The sequence below is a fragment of the Lepidochelys olivacea genome, assembly GCF_965140295.1.
Source record: "Lepidochelys olivacea isolate rLepOli2 genome assembly, chromosome: 7".
Lineage (NCBI taxonomy): Eukaryota > Metazoa > Chordata > Testudines > Cheloniidae > Lepidochelys > Lepidochelys olivacea.
In genome coordinates this window covers 4,590,690-4,606,354 of record NC_140417.1, presented here as the reverse complement: position 1 = coordinate 4,606,354, position 15,665 = coordinate 4,590,690, and the positions used below count along the sequence as shown (strand labels likewise).

Sequence of the window (15,665 nt, the reverse complement as noted above, 5' to 3'; positions counted from 1 at the left end):
ACATATGGCCCAGGTCCAAAAACTGGGTGCATTCTTTTCATGTTTTAATTCACAAACTCTGATTCACTGGGGCCAGAAGCTTTCCTATAAAAATTGCAATTCAGAAGAGGCTTGTTAACAGTGAGTAGCAGAGACTGCTTTTCTGCTTGGAACATGCACCTGAAAACAGTAAATGCTTCCAAAATACAAGAGACCTGCTTTTCCGGCCGGAAGGATTATCCTTTCTTTAAATTACAATAAGAAAACAGAACAGTTACTGGATATTTATTTGAAGTGTCCCTTGGGTGATCACCAAACCAGCTTTAGGATCTAGACATGCATGCAACTAAATGTACTGAAAATTTAGTTCTCATCTTGCCCTTAGGTATTGGCCGTTTTTAACTGGAACTCACAAATTCTTAAATTTGTTTAGTATAATTAACCATACAATGGGAAGGTAGTTCCCTCTTTCTTTCTAGACTGGAAAGATACATTTGCTGATGGGAGTCAAGATGGATAGATGACTGGGAAAATCTTCCCAAGACTATTTTGGCATATTTCAAGTTCAGACTATTTAGGGCAGGTTTTTCTTTTTTGAGTGATGTGAATAATATGGAAAGTCTTTATTGTTTGCCTTTTACATAGAAAAGGGAATTTCAAAATTTTTTTGGAAAATCCTATAGCTTCTTATTAAAATTTGGTTCCAAATGTACTGAGAAGATCCTTTGATCAATATAACACAAGAGTAGCAGATGCCAAAAGAAAAGAACAGCAGATATTTAGTACCTGACAGACAGAGTTGATGGGGACACAAGAAATACAACATTTAATGCTAGTACTCCAGTAAGAAAATTTACAAAATCTGCTCCTCACACTGAAGGACAGAGTTTTTGGTATCCAGATAGTCTTCTTTCCACATCCATGTCTGTAGAAGCCGAGATTTGTGCAGGGACAGATAACAAACCTCATATTTTATAGGGGTCTCTGAGGCAGAGGTCTGGGGAATCATTAAATCTCTTCAGTGATCAGTACATTTGGAGATTCTGTTCCTAATGGTGCTGATATATTATTGACTCTTCACAATTCTAGCTAAGCCAGAGGTATAACTGAGGAGACACTTTTAATTAAGGTTTCAGAGTAACAGCCGTGTTAGTCTGTATTCGCAAAAAGAAAAGGAGTACTTGTGGCACCTTAGAGACTAACCAATTTATTTGAGCATAAGCTTTCGTGAGCTATAGCTCACTTCATCGGATGCCTACTGTGGAAAATACAGAAGATGTTTTTATACACACAAACCATGAAAAAATGGGTGTTTATCACTACAAAAGGTTTTCTCTCCCCCCACCCCACTCTCCTGCTGGTAATAGCTTATCTAAAGTGATCACTCTCCTTACAATGTGCATGATAATCAAGGTGGGCCATTTCCAGCACAAATCCAGGGTTTAAGAAGAACGTCTGAGCCTCCCCTGGGATAGAGCTTGGGGTGTGCTATAGACCGCCGGGATCTAATTTGGATATGGATAGAGCCCTTTTTAATGTTTTTAATAAAGTAAATACTAATGGAAACTGTGTGATCATGGGAGACTTTAACTTCCCAGATATAGACTGGAGGACGAGTGCTAGTAATAATAATAGGGCTCAGATTTTCCTAGATGCGATAGCTGATGGATTCCTTAAGAAAGTAGTTGCTGAACCAACTAGCGGGGATGCCATTTTAGATTTGGTTTTGGTGAGTAGTGAGGACCTCATAGAAGAAATGGTTGTAGGGGATAATCTTGGCTCAAGTGATCATGAGCTAATTCAGTTCAAACTGAACGGAAGGATTAATAAAAATAAATCTGCAGCTAGGGTTTTTGATTTCAAAAGGGCTGACTTTCAAAAATTAAGGAAATTAGTTAGGGAAGTGGATTGGACTGAAGAATTTATGTATCTAAAGGTAGAGGAGGCCTGGGATTATTTTAAATCAAAGCTGCAGAAGCTATCGGAAGCCTGCATCCCAAGTAAGGGGAAAAAAATCATAGGCAGGAGTTGTAGACCAAGCTGGATGAGCAAGCATCTCAGAGAGGTGATTAAGAAAAAGCAGAAAGCATATAGGGAGTGGAATAAGGGAGGGATCAGCAAGGAAAGCTACCTTATTGAGGTCAGAACATGTAGGGATAAAGTGAGACAGGCTAAAAGTCAAGTAGAGTTGGACCTTGCAAAGGGAATTAAAACCAATATAAATAAGAAGAAAACAAAGAAAGAAGAAGTGGGACCGCTAAACACTGAGGATGGAGTGGAGGTCAAGGATAATCTAGGCATGGCCCAATATCTAAACAAATACTTTGCCTCAGTCTTTAATAAGGCTAAAGAGGATCTTAGGGATAATGGTAGCATGACAAATGGGAATGAGGATACAGAGGTAGACATCACCCTATTTGAGGTAGAAGCGAAACTCAAACAGCTTAATGGGACTAAATCAGGGGGCCCAGATAATCTTCATCCAAGAATATTAAAGGAATTGGCACAAGAAATTGCAAGCCCATTAGCAAGAATTTTTAATGAATCTGTAAACTCAGGGGTTGTACAGTATGATTGGAGAATTGCTAACATAGTTCCTATTTTTAAGAAAGGGAAAAAAAGTGATCCGGGTAATTATAGGCCTGTTAGTTTGACATCTTTAGTATGCAAGGTCTTGGAAAAAATTTTGAAGGAGAAGGTAGTTAAGGACATTGAAGTCAATGGTAAATGGGACAAAATACAACATGGTTTTACAAAAGGTAGATCGTGCCAAAGCAACCTGATCTCCTTCTTTGAGAAAGTAACAGATTTTTTAGACAAAGGAAACGCAGTGGATCTAATTTACCTAGATTTTAGTAAGGCATTTGATACTGTGCCACATGGGGAATTATTAGTTAAATTGGATAAGATGGGGATCAATAGGAAAATTGAAAGGTGGATAAGGAATTGGTTAAAGGGGAGACTACAACGGGTCCTACTGAAAGGTGAACTGTCAGGCTGGAGGGGGTTACCAGTGGAGTTCCTCAAGGATCGGTTTTGGGACCAATCTTATTTAATCTTTTTATTACTGATCTTGGCACAAAAAGTGGGAGTGTGCTAATAAAGTTTGCGGATGATAAAAAGCTGGGAAGTATTGCCAATTTAGAGAAGGACAGGGATACCCTACAGGAAGATCTGGATGACCTTGTAAACTGGAGTAATAGTAATAGGATGAAATTTAATAGTGAGAAGTGTAAGGTTATGCATTTAGGGATTAATAACAAGAATTTTAGTTATAAGCTAGGGACGCATCAATTAGAAATAACGGAGGAGGAAAAGGACCTTGGAGTATTGGTTGATCATAGGATGACTATGAGCCGCCAATGTGATATGGCTGTGAAAAAAGCTAATGCGGTCTTGGGATGCATCAGGAGAGGTATTTCCAGGAGGGATAAGGGGGTTTTAGTACCATTATACAAGGCACTGGTGAGACCTCATCTGGAATACTGTGTGCAGTTGTGGTCTCCCATGTTTAAGAAGGATGAATTCAAACTGGAACAGGTACAGAGAAGGGCTACGAGGATGATCCGAGGAATGGAAAACTTGTCTTATGAAAGGAGACTCAGGGAGCTTGGCTTGTTTAGCCTAACTAAAAGAAGGTTGAGGGGAGATATGATTGCTCTCTATAAATATATCAGAGGGATAAATACCAGAGAGGGAGAGGAATTATTTAAGCTCTGTACCAATGTAGACACAAGAACAAATGGAAATAAACTGGCCACTAGGAAATTTAGACTAGAAATTAGACGAAGGTTTTTAACCATCAGAGGAGTGAAGTTTTGGAATAGCCTTCCAAGGGAAGCAGTGGGGGCAAAAGATCTATCTGGCTTTAAGATTAAACTCGATAAGTTTATGGAGGAGATGGTATGATGGGATAACATGGTTTTGGTAATTAAATATTCATAAATAGGCCCAATGGCCTGTGATGGGCTATTAGATGGGGTGAGATCCGAGTTACCCAGGAAAGAATTTTCTGTAGTATCTGGCTGATGAATCTTGCCCATATGCTCAGGGTTTAGCTGATTGCCATATTTGGGGTCGGGAAGGAATTTTCCTCCAGGGCAGATTGGAAGAGGCCCTGGAGGTTTTTCGCCTTCCTCTGTAGCATGGGGCACGGGTCACTTGCTGGAGGATTCTCTGCTCCTTGAAGTCTTTAAACTACGATTTGAGGACTTCAATAGCACAGATATAGGTGTGAGGGGTTTTTTTTGTAGGAGTGGGTGGGTGAAATTCTGTGGCCTGCGTTGTGCAGGAGGTCAGACTAGATGATCATAATGGTCCCTTCTGACCTAAATATCTATGAATCTATGAAACTGGGAGTGGCTAAGTTATTATGCAAGGTAACCTATTTCCCCTTGTTTTTCCTATCCCACCCCTCTTCCTCAGACGTTTCTTGTTAAACCCTGGATTTGTGCTGGAAATGGCCCACCCTGATTATCACACACATTGTAAGGAGAGTGATCACTTTAGATAAGCTATTACCAGCAGGAGAGTGGGGTGGGGGGAGAGAAAACCTTTTGTAGTGATAAACACCCATTTTTTCATGGTTTGTGTGTATAAAAACATCTTCTGTATTTTCCACAGTATGCATCTGATGAAGTGAGCTGTAGCTCACGAAAGCTTATGCTCATATAAATTGGTTAGTCTCTAAGGTGCCACAAGTCCTCCTTTACTTTTAATTAAGGCGTTTCTTGTATTCTAAGGTTAACAAGTGTAACGAGGAAACACAAATATCAGACACACCACAATAACTTAGTGCTCAATGAAACATTGTGGGGGGAATATTGAGCCATAGCCTCAGCTGTTTTAAACTGGTGTAGCTTCACTGAAGCCAGCAGATCACTGCTGATTTACAAAAGCTAAGGGTCTGCCCAATAGCTTTAGTAGTCGATAGGGCAACTGCTCCTTACATGGATTTTTCTAAACAAATAAACAAACCCCACAAACAGCAGCAATCCTCTAATACAAATCCAAAAGATTTTAGGTTCATTACACCAGAAAGATCAAATGAATACAAAAAAAGTGTAAGCATTATTAAAGCTAAGTGTAATTAAGAAGAATGGGCAAATGAAGACAATGCTTATTTGGACTTACCCACTTTCCCAGACCTAATAAACATTGGCCAGATAATTTTCCAATAAAAAAAATTCTAGAAATTTTATAACCAAGTGTTTTTGCTGATACTTTAATTCCTCAAGAGGCACTGGTGACTGTACTATCTCAGTCAAAGATCAAGAATGAGTTTGAAAAAGACGGCACAGAGTGAGAAGGGAGAATAACATTTTTCAAAATATTTATAAAAAGGAAAAAAGAAACAAGAAACATCTTTAAAGTTTCAGAGCTATCCCTTCATTCAAAATGCTGTGAGTATTCCTGTTAAGGGAAAAGATGTTTGTTATGCAAAAGGATTGAAAGATCAAGGAACATCATTAAATATTACAGTGGGATTTAGAAACATGTATTAACAGACCCCCTGATTGTCAAGAAAAGTCAAGAATTTTCAAGTTCGTAGTAGAGGATAGTCTGCCTTTCGGAGATCAGTGTAACAGTCAAAATTAAACTGAGGACTGGAAACTACTTTCATACCCAGATCAATTCTGTTTTGAGCAGAGATACAATGTGCACAGATAATGCATTAGCTTCCATTTGCCTTAATCTGTGTTTTGAAACATCTAATAAAAAGAATCATCATATTGAAATGAATATTCTGATTAAAGATAAAACTGAGTTTCAGATGAGTGAGATACAAGATAGGAAACTCAAGTCATTTCCATTAATTACCAATAGGGCTGTCTGTGTTTAGATCCCTTATCAACAGACCCTCTTTAATATGTTTTCTGTTCATATTTGCAGAACATAGGCGAGTAGGCTTTATTCTACTTTATTCTGACTGATTTCTTAAATCTCTGCTCCTTTAATTTTAACACTGGTTACTGTAGCACTGTCTCAAGATTGGGGGGTAAAAAGCAGTATACGCTGGAGGCTGCATTTTAACAAGAAACACGTGAATGTTTCTGAATGTTAGTGTTAAAAAGAGAGCCAGTGGGCCAGGTACCTCTTATTGCTCTCCACTAGAGAACTGGGAATAGTCACTTGGTTTCAGAAATCTTTTCCATTCACCCCACATAAAGTGATCTCTGACCCTAAAGGCAGATATAATTTTGTCCATTATTTTTTTGGTTTCTGATCCTTATTCTATTTTGTAATACCTATGACCCTAATAATCTTGTTCGTGATGTCTTCCCCTGCTCATCTGTATGTGCTCTCCACATTCTTATGTAATCTCTGGTAGCAATTTTAGTACTGTTTGGTGGAGAGGTTAGATTATAGCCCTGCGACCAATAGAGTGATAACAATTATTAAGGCTGTTACACCCATTCTAAGGAATACCATCTAACTGATACATAGCCTTTGCACAGCTGTAGTCTTCTGTTCATGATTTTACTAAGTGATCCACTCCATCAATTTTCACCTCTGTTGAAGTCTTGGAAACTCAGTAACTTTTTCCCTCAAGTTTTATACCTGTGCCTTAAACTGAGGAATTTTGCAAGATGAAGCCTGTATAAAACACAGATTAAATACAGAAACATTTTACCATTCTCTCTGATAGCTGTGTCTCAGACTTTTGATTTCAGGTCTGTGATTTCTTGTCTAGATCACTCAAGTGTGAAATACCTTTTGACCCATTTATTTGTCTTCTAGCTGATTACAGCCAACTTGACAGGATGGATAAATCAACTTGGTGATTTTTGTCACATGCTTTATTTATAGCACAGAAAGTTATACTTCCACAATGGACTCGAAAAAGCCGTCCAGACACTGAGCTCTTTTACTCTAACATTATTGCATGCTATGGCTTTAAATATCATTTGTTGGACCAATTCTTTGCAGAGGTCCAGGAAGTCTGAGAGTTGTCTAATGAACTCTTATCAGAGGAACTTCAGTAATTCTCGCTATTAGAAAAATATTGTAGATACTGCTCATTTTAGGAGGATTTTTTTAAAATTTAATCTGGGTATTTTTAATGTGTCACAGTTCTTTGCAATTTGCACCCACTTACCTCTGTTTGTGACCAATTTGTACCTACTCCTGGAGGAATTCTGTGCCACTGCACGATGCAGAATTTTGCAGAAATTAACACTGTGTGCGCAGAACTTCCTTTCCCCCACAGAAAGGGGCTGCAGTGCTGCTGGCAGCTACTAGGGGCTACTGGATCCAGCAGACCCAGCTCGGACATAGAAAACACTGCCAGGGGGAGGGGGAAAGGAGCTAGAGGGCTCCTGGCAGCTGCAGTTCCCAGCATGCTCTGAGGGAAGGAGAGGGCCGCAAGCAGGAAACTCTATGGAAGCCTGGGACCAAGCATCAGGCTGTTTCTCCCTCTGGATCCCTGGGCTCTGGGGGAGAGAGGGTGGGTGTCTGGACTGGGGGAGCCCCCATGGCTGGGCTCTGAGGGGAAAGGGGTGTGGGTATCTGGGCAAGGGGGGATATGGCTGGGCTCTGGAGGGAAAGGGGGCAGAGAAACAGGAACTGGGTTGTCATAGGGGTTTCTTTAACTCTCTGCTCCTGGGGGAATTTTTGTGTGTGTGCCTGTATTGTTACAGACATACTTGCTGACAGATACTTTGAAATAAATTACCCAAATAACTGAAACTGGTGTGATGCAGTGTTATTTTGATAAATAAAATCTGCAGAATTTTAAAATATTTATTTTTTTGGCACAGAATTTTTAAATTTTTGGCGCAGAATGCCCCCAGGAGTATTATACCAAGGGGGGACTTTTGTCACTAATTATGACACCACTGTGTTTGGCCCAGACACATCCAAGGGACTTGCACCCAGTTACTCCAGGTTGCATTTGGGCACATGTCCACAAATCTGTAGTTGCAGATCACAATTGATTTTTTTTTAAACCATGAACACACTGCAGTTTGGAAAGGGAGCAATTATTGTGCTCACTTATGAAAGGACAAATTGAACAGCTTTTATATGAGCAAGCAAACCCTGTCACATCAGCACAAGATGTTCAGTGCCAGATAATTTCAGCTGACTAACAAATGAATCTTTTTTTCACAAGGATGTGTGGTGGAATATGGTGTGTTTAATTAACATATTTTTTTTTGTTGGCAAACAAACTCACTCTCTCCTGTTCCAATGCACCAATGAGATGTGATGTTCTCAGGGCAGAGAGAAAAGGTACACACACCCCCACAATAACACAGTCACTGTATGCGGATGTATGGAAATGATAAAGCGTTCACCTTCCGCAATAGGGAGTGCTCTTGTGCCTGGGGGTGGGTTTGGCTTATGGGAAGAGGAATGGTGTTACTGTCATGCTTTCTTTTTCGGGGTCTTGCTAGGGTGAGGGAGGAGCTTTGAGCACAGGGCTCCTTGGGGGAAGATATTGAATCAGAACTCTCCCCAGCTGTCTTGACCACTACCTGCAGTCAGCTAGTGCTGCCTTCCCACTTTTTGGGCACCGTTGAGCGAGGCTTGTGGGTGCTCAAACTTACACCAGGCGTCGGCAGCTGCACACATGGGGCACTAAGGTGATTTAAAGCCACTTTTGCTGACCCTTTGTTCCTGTGTGGAGCACAAGAATGGATGAACTAGGAATCCGGCCTCTTATATCTTGAGAACTCCCTACCCTCCCTTATAACAGTGGTAGGCAGGATCTACCTGTTTCTGCCTTCAAAGGAGAAGTTATTTTCAAGGCTCAGCTACACCTTGTTATCCTCCACTGCAGCAAGGAAGTCTAGGGCTTCCTCCCTTAAGTTATCACAGCTCAAGGAGGCATTGCCAGATGAGAGTCAGAACATCTTCTATGAAATCCCTGTTGGAGTTTACCCCAAATTCCAGCACCACGGTCTTCCGAAAGGCATAAGTGTCCCCCTCATTGTTTAGAAATTTCTCAGAGAAATTCCAAGTTCATAGAAATGCAGGACTGAAAGGGATCTCAAGAGGTCATCCGGCACTCATGGCAGGACTAAGTATTACCTACACCCTCCCTGACAGGGGTCAGGGCCGGCTCTACAGTTTTGGCCGCTCCAAGCAGTGAAAAAAATCGCCGCCGCGGCCGGCAAAGGGAAGAAGCTGCCACCGAATTGCCGCCGCAGCCGGAGGAACTGCTGCTCCACGCACCTGCTTGGAACGCGGGTGCCCGGAGCTGGCCCTGACAGGGGTTTGTCTAACCGGCTATTAAAAACCTCCAATGATGGAGGTTCCACAACCTCCCTGGGAAATTTGTTCCAGTGCTTAACTACCTTGAGGAAGTTTTTTCTAATGTCTAATCTAAACCTCCTTTCCTGCAATGTAAGCCCAAGAATGTGTTTAGGCAAGATTGGGCTCAGTGTTTAGTTTTGCATCTGCCAAGCTCACCTGTGTTGGCCACCAGAGCTTTCAAACGAATCCATCCACATAAAATGGACATTACCAATAAAAGAATCAGCAGTGAAATTGTTAATGTTAGCACTGGGCTTCAGAATTAAGCCCCTTTTGAGAAGACTGCAAGGTAAAAGGACATTTCTCTCGAGAGATGTAGAAAGTGAATTGGCTTGCACTCTGAAGGAGATCTCCAAAACCAAATGAAAACTTAAAATCTGCAATCTTGCAACACCACAATCCATAGGAATCTTCCATCCATAATAAAACATGGAATTTTCATTTCCCAATGGCCCTGCCTATGGGTTTGTATTATAAATAGTAGTGAAATATGAGCGTTCCTCATACCTTCAAACGTGCCCAGTTGTTTCTCAAGCAGAATGCGACAGAGAAGGAGGAGATTACGTATTCAGATGTTGTGAGATAAAGTAGCCGCTCTGAATGTACACAAAATATTATTCTTGTCCTCAGCTAGAAAATTCTGTGCATCTGGTATAAAACTATACTGCAGGGACAACAAGCTTCCTTTCTGGTAGACTTCATCGATTGCTTTAAACTATACAATGGGGAACTTGTTCCATGTAGTTTTGTAGATAACAAAAACAGTGATACTAAACTCTAAACCTCTGTTTCTACAAACATTCAAATGAATTCCCTTTTATCTTTCTTCACGGATTTTTGAGAAGGCCCATACGCTCCAAGAGCAGATGTAAATTAACATATAGGCCTTGCAATGCAGTAGGCATTTTCTCACTGTAATGGCATAAGAACGTTCTTTGCCATCACATTTTTTATTAATCAGAGCACACATGGCATCTCCAAGTGTAATCATCATTCAGGGGTCACCCCGACATGAGCCCTGGCAAATCAACAGGCAACTGAAGTCATGTAACTCTAACACCACTTCCTAGTCCCTTTTCTTCCCATAGCATGTTATCATAAACAGATTGTTTCCACCTTCACTACAGTCCGTGGAGGATGGAGGGACCTGGAAGCAAGGACTCTGAAAATCTGCTTCCTTGTGGCAATTTCTATGATTCTGGTATGAGGACTAAAGATTTTCAGGTTCAGGGCAAAAACCAATCATGAACTAGGGATGGGCCAGATGCATTGTGGGGCCCCATCAGCATGGCCATTCAAGGACTTCTAGTCACCTCAGCCCCCACATTAAGCATTGCTGTCCTCAGGAATGAAATTTTTTTGGTATTCTCTCTCCTTCAAGCAATCTGCATTAGGGCTTTAATTAAGCTTCTCTTTTCCAGGAGAGCTGAATTCACATTTTGAACACATCGTGAGTGGAGTGGTTTCTGAAGTGCCCAATCATCTCTGAAGAGACACTAAGGGCCTGGTACCAGCTACTTATTCAGAGATCATAATCATTACAATAAATGTCAGAAAGAAAGACTGGATTTACCCTACTGACTGTAGCCAAGTACTACACATAAGTTGGCTCAGTGGTGATAAATGTCACGTTTACAATAGGTTTTTTAACATGAAAGTCCATAATTTGCTTCCCAGGGACCTAAGCTTCATTATCTGGAGACTTAAACACATTTACTGAAGTCTAATGAATAGAATTAACACATCATTTAAACAGGGACTAATATGTATGCAAATTAGAAAAAGTTAAAAAAATAACAGTTTAGCCCACAGTTTCAGAAAATGTAGATTGCATCCTTACAAAATATGAATTTTTGTAATTCACTGTCTCAGTATCTTCATATCTATGTTATCAAATTAGATGCTCTGCATGTGAACAATAGGTTGCATTAAGCCCATTTCAATTTTATATTTAAACTTGAAATTATAAAATAGATTATATTGAAACATGAATTACATAAATGCTAATTAAATACTTAATTAAATGACCAAAATAAATAGGCAGACCAAACAGGGCTAATTTCCATTTGCAAATTTCCCTAATTACTATATTTTCCTTTGGAAAACGGAAATTGTATTTCATGACTGAGAAAAGTGAATCATTTATTCCTTGCCCATTTGGTTTTTTTTTTTACATTTTAATTTTTTTAAGTGTCTTGGAATTGATCTCAAAGAGAGATAATTAATCTTCCTGGGTAAATAGGTATAGTATTAAATTAAATATCACCAGAATCAAATTATGGCTGATTTCCACATGCAAATTATGTTACTTAATAAAGTTTCTTTAATAAGAAAAAAAACCCTGAATTATTATGAAACATGAGTAACTGCTATCAAATCCGATGGGTGTGTGTCACCCTAAATATCACAAAACATGTTCAAAACAGGTCTGTAAACTAAATGCCACTGATATTTTATCAGAGATTCAACTCCCCCAAAAGGGAAAAGGCAAGGGTACAAGACAAACATATAGTCATTAGGAAACTGGGGAATTCAACCATTAGCTGAGACGACAAGTAGGATTTCTTCTTATGCAAAGTCCAAAAAGAGCTTGTTGAAGAAGATACAGATTGAAAGAAAAGCCCTTCAGGGCTAAAGACAGTGAAGAGAGTGGTGAGAAATAGTTCATCTGGATGAAGATGAAGCCTGTAATGATGCCAAGGTCAGGAGATTCTTGTTTTGCTGCTGTGTAAATGCCGGTCATGCAAGATAAAGAAGCCTAGAGTCAGCTTTAACTTTCGCACCCAGCTTCGCTAAAGTTTTGGAGAACAGGACGCATGAACAACCACCTCTGACACTCCAAAACCAGTGCAGTACTGAGGTGCACAAAAAATACAAATGGGGAATGTAAATGAGACTGGTATATATAATCCCTCCTTAGAACTCTCCTTTGCCATGATTTCTACAAAAAAAACTTGACAACGGTTAGGTCACTGGTGTGCAGAGACCATTCCCCATCATGCTGACCAATACTGTCTCATTGTTTTCTTGTATTCCCTCATCGGTCTGTCTGGATCCATCTGTTGTCTCTTGTCTTATACTGAGAGTGTAAGCTTTTTAGGGCATGGACTGTCATTTGGTTCTGTATTTCTACAATGGAGTCTGGTCCATGACTGGGGCTCCTTGGTGCTATGAGTGAGAGAGAGAAAGAGAGAAAGAAAGAGCGAGGAAGCTTTTATTAAAATAATTCAAAACCCAAGAAAATGAAGGATATGAGGTAGGACTAGGACAATACTTCCAGAGGTTTTGTTTTGCATCTGTAATATGGACACCAAGTAGCAATGAATGTTACCATGATTAGGAACTGAGTACTTCTGATTAGAAAACATAGGAGAGTAAACTATTGTAGCGTGTATTACCCTTATCCAATCACAACCTTCCTCCAGCATCATTAGTTTGTAATGTCATTGGCTGACAGCAGCAGAAGAATAGATACTATCCAAGCAGCAGTCTTGGAAAGTTCCCCTTTTTCCAGTTCTCTCCCTGCATCCTCTGTTATCTCTTTTAGCACCTGTGCTTCCATGCTTCTCTTACCAACATGGGCTAAGCAGGAGGGATGAAACTGTTAGTGCAGGTGGCTTTCAGAAATGCTCTCAGATTCTAGATGCCAGTTACCCCTCTGGCATGCAACTGCCCCATCTCTACATGAAATCCTCAAGCCCTGTGCTTAATTTGTGCCAGGGCTGAGCCCCGGCACATCTGGACTTGCTGCATCACTTATGAATGTAAAAAAATGGCTAGCGCCCTGGCACCTAGTTCCTCAAGCCCTAGCACCTCTTACAAATTAACAACTGCTCAAGCCTGACAACTGAAGAAACCCTGGTTAAAAAAACACAGATTCTATTGTTGCTAAAATGGCGAGAATGGCCATTTTAACTTCCCAGGATGGGTTGAGAGAGCTTTTTATTCCCTCCTGCAGCCTTGCAAAGTGCTAAGCTCATATTCAGAGCACAAAGCCCTGTGCTAATACTCCATATTTATGAACAGAGGTGGATTCAATTTTCCATGTACTGTGAGCGACTCACCCCAATCCAGAGCCCATGAAAGGCCCTCTGTATTGGACACTGGACCCATATTAGCACACAAGGGGTGGGGGAGGGCCCGCAGTACACTGCGAATGGAACATAGATAGAATTTCCGGATCTCTGCAGCCCTGCACAGCAGGGCCCGGCACGGGCCTAGAACGGGCCTAGAATGTTGGGGACCATGAGAAGTGGGCTGGAGATATGGGGTGGAGCACTGTGGTCTAGTGATTAAGGTACTCTACTGGGATTGAGGTCACAGGTGTATTATTCCTGGCTCAGCCACTCAGCTGCTGTGGGATGTTGAGGCATATCACTTTCCCCTCTGTGCTTCCTCCTCCCACCCTTTGTCTGCCTTCTCTGTTTGGACTGCAAGCTCTTTGGGACAGAGACTGTCTCTTGGTATACGTATGCACAGGGAACTGGGCTTGTTTAGTCTGCAGAAGAGAAGAGTGAGGGGGGATTTGATAGCAGCCTTCAACTACCTGAAGGGGGGTTCCACAGAGGATGGAGCTCGGCTGTTCTTGGTGGTGGCAGATGACAGAACAAGGAGAAATGGTCTCAAGTTGCAGTGGGGGAGGTTTAGGTTGGATATTAGGAAACACTATTTCACTAGGAGGGTGATGAAGCACTGGAATGGGTTACCTAGGGCGGTGGTGGAATCTCCATCCTTAGAGGTTTTTAAGGCCCGGCTTGACAAAGCCCTGGCTGGGATGATTTAGTTGGGGTTGGTCCTGCTTTGAGCAGGGGGTTGGACTAGATGACCTCCTGAGGTCTCTTCCAACCCTAATCTTCTATGACTCTATGATTGTATATTGAGAAAGGAAGCTTTAAGATAAGATCACTCTTGTTCTTGATTATTTCATCCAGCGGTCTGATCCATTCTATGCATTCAGCTAGGTATACTAATTGATTGATTTGAACATTCCTAACCCTATAATTTCATACCCAGAGTGCCTCATGGTGTGAAACTAACTAGTGTTAACATTACTCTGAATGTTGCTATGGGATTGAGAATATGGCCCTTAGATGATTACACTTTACAGTTACATGGAGAGGACGAAAACATGATTTATCTGGCAGCTTCTGTTATCTCACTGTTTTACAATAAATGTATACTGGGACCTCAGGATGCATCTACTTGTATTATCGGATGTTTCATTCACAGTTCTTCCAGGAGAGTACTACCTGACTGAAACTGATCTGTTTATGAGACACCATATTATACAAATAGAGAGACTCTTTAGAGCATCACATAAAAGTATATAACCCAGAAACAGCTCAAACAAGGATGGGGTAATAAACTGTTCCTTGGAGCAGGGGAGAGAAAGGGGCTATACGGTCGTTTTTTTCTTATTTGCAAAATGTTTTTATCTTAAAAAATAATATAAATATTTCACAAAAGAGTCACAATGACAGTTAATAATCTTTTTTAAATGGCCCATTTTCTCATCATCCTTTTAAAAAGTCCCACTTTATATTAAGGTTGAATTTAAAAAGAGTTTAAAAAGGGTAAATAAATGAGTAATAGATGTTTTAATAAATACTCAATTGACTTAACTTGTTATAGCGTCCAATACGGTTATAACCATGCCTTATGGCCTGCTATGACACCTTAATCATCAGCATCACATATTATGCATGTCCGAAACTCACTGTTTGTTAACGCTTTATAAACCAGCTATAAATAGAACCTTAATATGAAGTTTGACCATTTTAAAGATAATGAATCAAACTTATCGGTGGTGTAACCCCTCTGACTTCAAGAGGGTTACTGCAGAAATGAATCTGGCATATATAACAGGTGATTTCAGAATAAGAATTCTGAATGAACAAATTTGGTTAATTTCACATACATACATACATAGTGAGTAAATCACCCCAGGCATTAAAAACTCCCCACCCAACCTGTACCGCCCTCACCTGCTCCCCTTCTCTGTTCTCTCCCCAGAAGGTGGCACTTCATGGAAACGTCGGGGTAAGCCCTTGGACTTTATTTTGTTACACTCTCTAAATAAAAAGAGACAAGAAGTGTATAAACAGGGTTTTTCAGACTGGCTGACAACAATTCTGTATGAGTTCAATTGAGTGATCTACATGGGAAAAAAAAAGACACACATCCTCCCATTCAAATGATATCTCTGAATTTCTCTGCTCTTGTCAGACCCATTTTTAAATAACAAAGTTAAAAAGAACACAATACAATATTTTACATTGTCAGATTCTTTGCGGAGACAGACAAAAGGAATTATAAATAGCTGTTAAATCCTGTCTGCCACTATAAAATTTACTATTGTATAAAATTCACTCTATAGTCATGTTAAATATTTTATTATTAAATATGCATCAACATCTTTTGAATAAGAG

General features: G+C 40.3%; 1 protein-coding gene across 7 annotated transcripts in view; it reads right to left on the bottom strand.

Annotated features, from left to right (window-relative positions):
- The window catches only part of PTPRG (protein tyrosine phosphatase receptor type G), a 621,815-nt gene that overhangs the window by 71,969 nt on the left and 534,181 nt on the right, over positions 1 to 15,665 (bottom strand). For 5 of the 7 annotated variants that reach the window (XM_084635116.1, XM_084635121.1, XM_084635122.1 and 2 more), the window contains one exon: positions 15,222 to 15,308. The exons of the other annotated variants lie outside the window; for them this stretch is intronic. In XM_084635116.1, coding sequence (XP_084491242.1) covers positions 15,222 to 15,308 — 87 coding nt within the window. The remainder of the gene's footprint in view (positions 1 to 15,221; positions 15,309 to 15,665) is intronic. 7 annotated transcript variants of the gene reach the window in all.